At 41.8% G+C, this 11,493-nt stretch overlaps 1 protein-coding gene across 1 annotated transcript in view; it reads left to right on the top strand.

Annotated features, from left to right (window-relative positions):
- Positions 1-10,870, top strand: part of LOC104160549 (inversin-like) — a gene marked incomplete at its 5' end in the record, with an annotated part of 28,904 nt that extends 18,034 nt beyond the window's left edge. Inside the window, 4 exons of the mRNA XM_009698689.1 lie at positions 6,594-6,826; positions 7,793-7,873; positions 9,542-9,595; positions 10,755-10,870. Coding sequence (XP_009696991.1) covers positions 6,594-6,826; positions 7,793-7,873; positions 9,542-9,595; positions 10,755-10,870 — 484 coding nt within the window. The remainder of the gene's footprint in view (positions 1-6,593; positions 6,827-7,792; positions 7,874-9,541; positions 9,596-10,754) is intronic.
- Between the last annotated feature and the right edge of the window lie 623 nt (positions 10,871-11,493).

Raw genomic sequence — 11,493 nt, forward strand, 5'->3', positions numbered from 1 at the left:
TGTAGGGATACAGGGTTTTTCCTGAAAAGGTTTTTGTAACCAGATCCTTCACCACCATTTACTGACACACTTGAAATTGTATTCTGACCTGACTTTTAACTGGATAACCAAACCGCAAGAGATTTGGAAGCTTTGCAAGTTCATTGCCAAATCTTGAAGATAATTTGATTGAGCGGGAACAACTGCTGTACAGAAGAGGCAGACAGGAGAGAGTGAGATGTCCCAGTGTTTGCTTGTAACCAGATCCTTCACCACCATTTACTGACACACTTGAAATTGTATTCTGACCTGACTTTTAACTGGATAACCAAACCGCAAGAGATTTGGAAGCTTTGCAAGTTCATTGCCAAATCTTGAAGATAATTTGATTGAGCGGGAACAACTGCTGTACAGAAGAGGCAGACAGGAGAGAGTGAGATGTCCCAGTGTTTGCTTTCCACAGCATTGGTCTGCTTTCATGAATGCGTGAGTTTCAACCTCAGAAATACAGTCATTCTTGATGTATGTGCTCCTTAATATTTAATTTCTTACCAAAACTGACAGGAAGAGTACAGCAGCTGTAGGGGAAGCGTATAATACGTACATAATTCTTTTTTCCTATTTTTATTGAAAATTTCTTCAGTTTTTATGTGGATGCAGAAAACTTTAATTTTTTACTAATAACTGATCTTTCCAGGTCCCTCACTACTTCAACAGTTTCATATATGTTTTAATATTTCTTAGTATTCAATTAAAATAAAAATAACAAGGAAGTTCCTTTGAGAGCTCAACTCTCACACCCTATGGTATAGTTCAAGAGCGATGCAAAAATTGGTCCCCCAACCAAACTGTATCAAAGGGAGCAGCTGGCGGATGTCTAGGACCATACAGAGGGTCGTAAGGTCCTTTGTACTAGTCCCTGGGAAACCCGCAAGTTTCCTGCAAGAGCAGAATCGGGTCTTAATGCCCAACTGCCAGCAGAATAAATGCTGTCAGTGGTAGACCTTCCTTCTTTTGGGTCATGCTGGAAGCTTTGGTTCCCTCACAGAGAAATTCAGAGGGGCTGTTTCTTCCCCTTCCTGTGCCAGGAGCCAAGTACTAGTTCTCTTCCCAGTGCAGGGCAGCGTCTGCATCCAAGCCCCTCTGCCACAACGTGGAGCAGAGGGGAGCGCTCGGCAGCCGGAGCATCAGGGCCTGCTCTCTTTGTCACCACATCCAGCCACAGGAGAGCTCCTGTTCAGCCGCTCCAGTAACATGTCCTCTGGGCCTCGTCGACCAAGACCAGGAACACAAGTTAAGAGAGAACAGTTCTGAATACTTTACTTCTTGTACAAGCCTGCTGGTTTGACAGGAAAAGATCTTTTTGCCAAGTACCACGTAGCTCTGAAATGCTAAAAAAGACGCATGAGGTTGTGCTGCCTGCTTTCAGTGGTGCTTCCAGCCTTAAAAAAATCCCGTTCCTTATTTTGCAAGGTGGAATATTACCTGTGTTCCTTATTGTACAAAACGCCGAGAAGTTAAGAGACGAGTATTACTAGCCGTTTGTTTGTGGAGTTTTGAGATCCAGTATTTCTTCCAATGCTTTTTACAGTTAAGTTAGGAAGTCCGAAGAAGTCTTGTCCTTCTGAGAAAGAGCTGATGCTGCCCGTTACTAGGGATGGGACACCAGACCAGACACCATGTTGTCCGAGCCGGCAGTCCATTTGTTCCTAAACTGAAATGTGGCCATTTAAACATTTGTGTTGGCCTAGCAAATACTTCTCTTTGCTCCAGCTCTTTTACTGATCGGTCTAAATATTTCCAAGCATGAGGTTGGATTTACAGTCCAATAATATTCCAGGTTATAGATTGTTGGGATATAAAAGTTACACTGGCTTTTGTAAGTACATTCCTATTCCAGTGAAAAGTGAAAATTTTGGAACATAGTATTTTTATTTCATTTTTGAGACACTTTTTTTGGTGAAAATTCTGACTTTTTTGTACAGTATCACTTATTTCTGTATTTCTATCATCTTTGCTCTCTGTTTGTTATTTATGCATCCAACTCTGGGGTCCCCAGTAGAAGAAGGACATGGACCTGTTGGAGCAGGTCTAGAGTAGGGCCATGAAAATGATCAGAGGACTGGAACAGAGAAGCTGTGGCTGCCCCATCCCTGGAGGTGTTCAAGGCCAGGTTGGATGGGGCTTTGAGCAACCTGGTCTGGTGGAAGGTGTCCCTGCCCATGGCAGGGGGTTGGAACTGGATGGGCTTTAGGGTCCCTTCCAACCCAAACCATTCTGTGGTTCTGTGTTTCCATGCCATATTCCTCATACCCACACTGAGCTGCAAAGCAAAGCAGCCACTTGTTCTCCTGGTGATCTACCACTTCTGCCATCAGCTCGCCCTGCTGCTTCCAGCTGCTGTGTAAGCAGCTCAGTGCTGGCAATGCCCTCCTTGGCCGCCTTTTCTAATGGAGATCCCAAATTCTTGTCTTTCATGTTCGGATCCTTTTAGATACCAAAAGCTAAAGTAAGTCAGGAGTAGGTTAGGAGAGTATATCCGTAAGTGATGCTATGGCTTCTGAAGGCTATGCTGTTTTCACTTAACACCGAACTAAAATCCTTCCAGGGGAGTAGGCGCATGCTGTAGCTTTCAGTCAAAGAATAAAGATGTGTAGTGAGAGCTTGTGCAAATTTCCTCACACGAACTGGGATCTAAAGCCTTGTATTGACCTAGCTTACCTGTGTAGAAATCTTTGCATTCCATTTACAGTTTTGGCTATCTAAAGATTTTGGATAGATCTTTCTAAACTATCCACCTGCTGAAACAGCAATGGTGTGTTACCTTAGCAAGAAGTGCATGCATTTACTTACAGCGCTTTGGAAACTGGGAGGATTAAAGATTATTTAAATAACATTAGTTATTTAAGGAATTAATAAAGAAAAATAAATGTATTTGTTCTGTTTGCAAAACTCATGTTTTATAGAACACTAAGGAGGATCTTAAATTCTGCAAGACTGCAGGAGAGATTAGTTTGGCAGCTCCTCCACTGTCCTCTCGTTACGTCTGCGGACAGTTTACTTTTGCTAGAGCTTTGATGGAGTTCATAAAGTTTGCAGCAATATCATAATGCATTTATTTCAGCGAACATTTTGATGCAGAACACGGAACATTTCGGTGGGCAGCAATGCTGAGGTGAGGGCACGACGTTTTTAGGGAGAGCCGTGCTTCCCCCTGCCTTCTCTCTCCCAGGCCCAGCAGTTCTGCTGTCTTTTCTCCTTACGCTTCAAGCTCAACGTGAGCTTTATTGTCGGAGTGTTTTGAAACTCACATGGATGATGAGAGCTGTGAAATTAAACCAGATTTCCTCCTCCCAATTTCCATGCTATTACCACAGCAATAATGTTTATTTTTAAAAAGAAGAGAGTCCCACCTCTTCCTTTGAAGTAGAGTTCATATATATCTCCAAAAAAGAGGTGGTGTGGGCCTTTTAGGATGTGGACCCCCAGTCAGATGGTGGCACCTGCCTGCCAAGAAGTCACCGTTAGCATTTCCAGCCGAGCTCACGCTAGGCAGCTGTACGTGCCAACTGCTGCTATGTCCGTGATTGTGACGCTCTCTCTCAAATACCTCATTTCCCATCCGCTGTGCACCAAACTACACTTCTTAAGCACCGTGTGGTGGTGGGTCCCACTCAGTCCTGTGTTTGTCTTTTGGGTCCAGGCTTGCACTGGTAAATAGCATGTGCTTGTAGACAGCAATAGAACTATACATCCTTAATGTATAATTGTACATTAGAAACATGCTTGAGTTCCGGCTTTTCTCTAAATAGGGATTAAATACATTTATCTCACTCTGTAAATTTTATAGTCGTGGTTTACTTATTGAAAGTTTATTGAGAGCTATTGTGAGCTACAACACAATGGTACTGGTCTACTCGAGTATAGTAAACTTGCCTTTTCTCAGGAAAATGTTTCAATTCCCTCAGTCCACAAATTTTATAAATGTAGTCCTCAAAAGTGTGTTTTAAGGTGTGTGGCTTGCCAAAGGTTAATTGCTTATCCTGCTCGGTGAGGCTTACAGATTCTGTGTCTGGCTTGCTCTCTCGTGCGGGGCACTGAGGCCTGTACCATTCTCCAGGGTGCACGGTGAGTCGACAGAAGCTGGAAGTACGTTGGTTGCTGTCACTGTTGCTCTCCTGCTGGAGCCAAGCTATATTTTTTTTTTTATATATTATTGCTATATGCAGACTTTGACCAGCAGTAGTTTTTAAGATTAGATCTTCTGTAACAATGAATCTGAATACCATTTGCCAGCTTTGTCATTCTGCGCACGTATTCCACGTTTCTTTTATGTGCAGCAGTTTGTTGACTAAGCATTGTGTATTTTGTTAAGGTGCTACATCAGATTCATAGAACATCAAACTTGGTCCCATTCTTCTTTTTTCTCACTAGGATCAGAAATCTGTTACGGGAGAGCTGAATTTAAAAAAATGTGCACGTGCTCTAAAGATAACTGCCTACATTTTCTCAGTGTCAGAGCCTCACATTTGTTTTCTTGTGGTTAAAAACTACCAGAAGTTCTCTGCAAACAGAATTCCGGGAGAATAGCTTAGTATTCTTTTCTGCTGAAGTATAAAACAGTTCCCCAATTGTTTTTGCTGCAGGGTATTCACATAACCCATCCTAAGCTGAAGTTACGTTAGCAAGTCACTGTAATTGCATCCCCCCCTTCGCTTTCTCTTCCTCTCTTACCCCGATGAAAAGTTCTAAGTGACATGTTATTTAACACAACTGGATCAGTTTTTTCTTCCGTCTCTTAACGCTCCTGTTCTGAATTCATACAGTGCCTTGCAACTTGCAGGCACTACGGACTTTATTGGTAAGATGCAGTTGCTGCCCGTGTTTGTTACGTACTTTAATGAGCTGTATAACAGTGCATGCCTGAATTCTGAAGCTCCACTAAATTAAGATTAAATACGTTTGTCTCACCCAGCAAATTTCACAGAGGTAATTTACTAAGCTTATTGAAAGTTTAAAATTATTGGGGCTGCAACCGAGCATTTCATCCCCCTTTGGCATTCTGTTGTGCTGTTATATACTCATTTTCTGCATACGGCTGCTGTTTTGTTTGAATTATATAGTTCATTGGCTTATAACATATATTTACTAAATTTGTATCTGGTTATGTTGCCTTTTGTTTTAATTTAGAACTTGTTGCAGATAGAGCAACAGAACAAAATCACCTCTTTCTCCCTCCTTCCTCATTCCCTTTACTGGGGCATCCAGTAGAAGCCTTTTTGAATGCTGCGGGGGATGATGATCAATGTGTTTTGGCCCAATACCAAACACTTATAATTAATATTTTACAAGTGTTGCTCAGTATTCATTTGTGACAGGTTTGTACTGGGAAGACTCAAGAGTTAATTGCTAGGCCAGTTAATTGACTTGCGAGTGTGAAATGCCAATATCTGATTGAATACTTACATCTGATTTGAGGAGCTGGGGTTGTTTAGTCTGGAGAAGAGGGGGCTGAGGGGAGACCTGATCGCCCTCTACGACGTCTTGAAAGGAGGTTGTAGCGAGGCAGGGGTTGGTCTCTTCTCCCCCGTAACTAGCGACAAGAGGAAACGGTCTCAAGTTGCGCCAGGGATGGTTCACGCTGGACATTAGAAAGAACTTCTTCAGTGTAAGAGTCGTTAGGCATTGGAACGGGCTCCCCAGGGAGGTGGTGGAGTCACCATCCCTGGAGGTGTTCAAAAAACATTTAGATGTGGTGCTTCAAGACATGGTTTAGTGGGTTTAGCGGGCATGGTGGCATCGGGTATACGGTTGGACTTGATGATCTTTGAGGTCTCTTCCAACCATGATGATTCTATGATTCTATGAAAAAAAACCCAAACAACTCCCTGTCGCTGGTGCCATTAGCCACCAAAGTGTGAGGAAGGACAGATGACCTGCCGTTGCTGCTTGGAACCGGGCTGTGAGTGCGTGTAAGATGAAAGCAGCCGTGGCAAGGTTGGGTCAGGAGACAGGGAACCTTTGAAAGGGAAGGAAAAAAGGCAAGAACAGATTGCTGAAAACAAGGTGAGGGGAGCATCTTCAGAGGAGGGATGGAAAGGAGCTGTTTTCTGTGGAGGAAACGTGCAGTTGAACCCGTAAGTGGTCGATTTGCCTTGTCTCTTGCACCAATTGAGAATACAAAGTGGTAAGGCACGGGAGGTAATCTGGTGTTATTAAGCTGTGAATATAGTGAAAATGAGAAAACAGTATTAATTATACCATTATATCATAAATATTTACAGGTTTTGTCTTCTCCAGACTTTATACATTATATATAACTGCTTTATATATTATAAAACAGTTGATAAGCTGATGTTGCAGTACTGTAACTTTTGATACCTGTAATGCCAGATCCTTATTAACTGTGTGAAAGAATGGATGCATCCAGAAGCGAACCCAGCTCCTACTTTTTCTTCTGAGCAAACATTTCTCATCCAAATGACTTAGCACATCAGTGGGAGTTCTGCTTTCCCAGTTACTCATGTAATCCACCATGTGAACTGATGCATGGAAAGCACCGAAGTTAAAACAGGTCACCTAAAACAAGTGCTCTTCTCTTTTCTGCTCTCTAGTTACCAGCTAAGACAGGAGTTGTTTCAGCTTCTTCGTGCTAAGCGGCAGTGCAAAGAAGATGAAGACAAATGGAGACAAGAGACAGCTGCCTTCTTCATTCAGGTTGCTTGGAAGAAACAGCTGAACCATAGCCCTCTGAAATCAGTTCCTTCATGTAAAAATCTGAAATCTGTAAACAAAACCAGCTCAGCCATAAAACCCAGCAAGCAGTCCATCCTTAAGCAGATATATGGTAATTTTGTCTTCACTATATTTTAAATAGCTACGCTTTTATAACAGAGTGTATTTTTCTAGACACTTCTAATTGTTAGGGATTTCAACTATTTATAAAAATTAGTCTCAATCTCAGGTGTTCTGGGTAATTGTATTTCTGTTTCAGGTTGAAAAAAAAATACCTCTGTGATTTAAAACGGCTGCTGCAAAAGCTGTTAGAATCACCACAAGCATTATTCCAGCACGGGTCTTGAGCAACCAAATAATTGTGTTGCCAGAGCTGCTCACATATATCAATGCGGAAAAAGAATAGAGCAGTTAAACTGGGACTAGCTGCCTGCATCGATGCACAGTGGCTATCATCTGGATCATAGTTTAAATTTTCTAAGCATTGTTTTAAACTGTTTTGGGATTGCATTGTTTTTTTAAGTATTTCCATTTAAAGAATATGGTCTCGTTCCATGTTAATAACTTTCTTGTTTGAAGACAGCTGGTCTTTATTGGAAGAGCAGTGATAACACTGCACTGCTTTGCACTGTGCCTGAATGTGCGCGGTGCGAAGGAATGCATCTTGAAGAAAGGGTAGGGGAAAAGCTTTGCTTTTAAACCTCGAGTTCCTTTACAGTGTGGATCACTTGATGGAGTAAGGATGTGCTAACTATATGTACTTTACCAGGTCGTAAGTCACTTCTGTCATGGCTGTCTGGTTTAGATAGCAAAGAAAGATAAAATAAATAAATGAAGCTACTACTTTTATTTTCCTTCTTTTTTATAGCAACTGCAAGATGTATTTTAATTTTAGGTAAAGTACAGTTGTGGTTGTCACCATTGTCTTTCATACAGAACATCTCATGAGTGTCCTCATCATAAATGAGAATAATTTTTAGGATAAAATAACGCTGTAGCCTACTTAAACAGTTTATAGCTATACATAATCCCATCTTTATGTGAATAAAGACAGAGCTGTTCATCTTGTTTGTTAAAGGACGTTCTCAGGAAGGCAAAGTGTATCAGCCAACAAGACCTCCTTCTAAGCTGAAACTTTCTGATGTGCAGCTGGTCTCAGGTAGGACACATACATTCTAAGAATACTTTAACGTTTACATACATATGAGATTGGTTTCATCTCAGAAAAGAACAAAAAAATCTCCTCAAGAACTGGGATCTCGTATCAAAACACCTAACTATCTGCTACCAAACAGGTGGGCTTGCATGCTCTCTCTTTCACTGCTTTTGGACTTATTTGAGCACTGCACTTCTATCTTTATGTTGAATCGTTTACACGAAAACCAATTTTCATTGGGCTGTTACTAGGAAAGACCTTCGTGTAGTGGACTTGCACAGCGATAAGCCAGGTAGCATTCACCTCTGGTTAAAAATGCTTACCAATGCTCATACTTCGAATTTACTAGTCCTATAGAAGTAAAGAGAGCGGATTGCTACTCGTGCCAAGAATGTACACACCTGTTTGTTAGAAATACATGGTTTAGTGCATGGACGAAAACTTCAAAATCCAAAGTTACTCATTGGAGCTCTGTGCCTCTTCTAAAATGGCATAATGAGGTTCCTGCGCTGTGCACAGAGCCTCAGTTATTTCTTAGAATTTTACCTGCAGTAAGTTTTACGGCTCTAACAAAATCCTGCCTTTATTTTCTGCATAACTCAGAAACCACATAGTCATTACCAGGTCTTCCTTGGGAAAGCCTTAGTTTTGTTTGTAACTGAAATTTTAGGTATGGAACTGGTATTGGGGCAGTAGGGTTGGCACGGCCAGGACTGACAAGCCGTGCAGGCGGACGGATGAGGCCACTCCATGTAAAACAGAGCAGCATCAAAGAACAGATTGTAAAAGTATTATTAAGGTCATTAAAGGCCGGAACTTTCATGCACATGGGTGGCATTGACAGCTGCCTTAAAAATGACGTTAGACTACACGGTCCTCTCTCCTACTACTTCTTTACTAAATGCCATTTTTAAGACTTTTTCAAGCGTATTATGTGCTTCCTCGGGGATGGGAGCTATAGTAATGGCTGTGCTTCACCCTGTGAAGATTTAGTGCCTCGTTGGACGTTTTTGGTCTTCCTGGCTGTATCCCATGTAGCTCAGAGGCAGGCCACAGCTAGACAGCAACAAAGCAAATGCTTCAAGGAGACAGTAGGTCAGGTAATTTGCAAAGGGAAGTAAAATACATTTTCCAACTAGTTTAACAAAACTCTCAAGTCAGGTGGCAATCCGACAGTAGATGTAGCCTTGAGGTGGTCAGAACTGGGAGGTGAGTTTCTGCCTCACTAAGAGACAGAGGCTTTTTTCTTCCACTGTTTGAAAACTGTTTTAATTAAGAGGCATGACGAGACAGGTGTTTGATTGCCACCTCTTCATGCAGATCCGAATCTAAATTCTAAAAGAGCTTTAGCAAATAATGCTTCTTTTCGTTTAACTTTTCAGGACAACAGCTCTCCCTGTCCTCTGAAATAAAAAGGCTTTCTTTTGAGGTTTGAGTGTCCTTTGCTTTCATAACTTGGTGACGAATAGGACGGTGATAGGAACTCTGCCCAGTTCCTTTCGAACACTACCTACTTTTATTCACCTAATAGGAGCTCAGGGAACTTTAGCCCTTTCTTAAAGACAATAACATGTTTTTCATCTGCCTGCCTTTGTGCATGACAACATTACGTTTGTTGGAAAAGTTCAGAGCTGTCAGTGGCTAATGCCAGAGACTCTATTTCTGACGTAGGTGCCTGGCGTAGGTCAGAAGAGACTGTTCACTTTGATGCTTCTCTTGCAGAAGGTACAGCTGGGAAGGCGAAGGCTGACTGTCAGCCCTAGTTTTAATGTTCGTAGAGCCGGTGGAAAAAGCACGCAGTGACAAATCTGTAACAGGGCCTGACACCAAACTCGCTTAACTTACTGGCATAAGCAGACCAAACGCTTTGGAGCGGGGACACGTGGAAGGTATTCGAAGGGAAGGTACAACTCAGTAAGGGGGGGCAGAGGGCGACAGGTAGAAAAGGAGCGTGTGATGGGATACACAGACATTGGTGTCATCACAGGTGCTTTGAAATATTCTGGCAAAAAAGGCCTTTATGATTGCTACATTTTGGAAGCTGACAGTTGTTCCTTTTTTAGTGTGTTTTTTATTAAAGAGATGCTTTTTGTCAATTCAGTAAATGGTGTTTAAAGAGGCTCTGTACAGCAGGCCAGACAGAGGAGCCCCTTTTTTTGTTTCACTGTGGACATTAAAGTGTGTTTATAGAGGTGTAAAGGAGGGGGTTTCGCAACGCTTGGCATTAGAAAGACGTCCTTAAGATGTGCTGGGTTCACCCCTCAATGAAACGTTCAGATTTGCACTTGGGATGACCCTGGCTAACATGGGATAAAGCACTGAAACGTTTGCAATACACGTAGTATTTGTAGGACATTACAGTAAGTAAATAAAAACAGTGAATGAGTCCAGAGATCCAGCCAGACTCAAAACTGAAGAGAAGGGTCAGCTGACGTTCATTTTTGCTTTCTAATAAGTCAGGGAGTACTCGCTTTAGCCCTGGGCTAGTTTCTCCTGCCTTCTAGAAACAATGCAGTACCTGATGTTGTTACATATTGCTCCACACAATCTCTTTGCTGCTTTTCAGCAAATTCAGCCAAGAGCATTGTGTGAGTGACTGAACCGTCAGCCTGGAAACCTTCATTTCCTTCATGAGGGGAACTCTCAAGTTCAGTTCCATTATTCCAGGCTGTGTTAAACATCCGCAGTAGCATTCTACGTAGGTTGGACTGGCCTGCCACAGAAGCCAAACTCTATTTACAGATAATCAACCGGGAGATCTCAGGAAAAAAGCACGTTCTTTTCCTGGTAGATTCATTGTTTACGGAATCTAGAATGCAGCAGAGATTAAACTTCTTTTTATCCACTAGAGTTAACTCATCAAAACCATTTTGTTCTTTTACAGTAAACAACCTACAGTGTGTTAATTTGCTGGAGAACATGGGAAAATCAAAGCAATTTTCATACAACATGAGACCAAGCACTGCTGCAAAATCAAAAAACACAAGACTCAAGCACTAAGCAAAACCGAACATTTGGAATTCAGAAAGCACGTTCCGGTACAACCATTATGTTTCATAATGTACAAGTCATCTACAACACATTAAACTTGAACACACTTTCAGTTTTGTATTATCTCAGTATTACATGCCAAGCAGACTTCTAAGGAGTTGGGACGCCTTTTGTGTACAAGTTAGTTTTTAAATGCAACTGTTAATTTATTTACTGACAGGATGAAATCTGAATTGCATTTGGAAACAGAAAACGAAGCCCTAAGCCCAGCAGTACAGTAGAGTTGCTGGGGCTCCCACAGGTTTCCGCGGTCCAAAGTGGGAATTTTGAATGTGTTCATCAAACGCAGTTTCAAAGGAGAGGGAAACTGTACTAAAGATGTAACAGTTCCAAAAGACTGCTGTTCCATTTCACCTCAAAGTTATTTAATGTATTTCAAAATCTAAACAGAGGAATGGAAGGACAGCCTTCACGCTCCACTTCTGTACTAAAGAAACAACTGTTTCTTAGCCAGCTATGGATTTGGAAGGAAAAGTAGAGATGTTGACGAAAGACACTCAGTAAATAAATTGCTTTCCACAGCCTGTGGAAATTGTTAGAGGTGTGTTTTATACCCTTTGATATTATCACCA

This window comes from Cariama cristata, unplaced genomic scaffold (assembly GCF_000690535.1).
Source record: "Cariama cristata isolate BGI_N322 unplaced genomic scaffold, ASM69053v1 scaffold16004, whole genome shotgun sequence".
In the NCBI taxonomy this organism is placed as follows: Eukaryota; Metazoa; Chordata; class Aves; order Cariamiformes; family Cariamidae; genus Cariama; species Cariama cristata.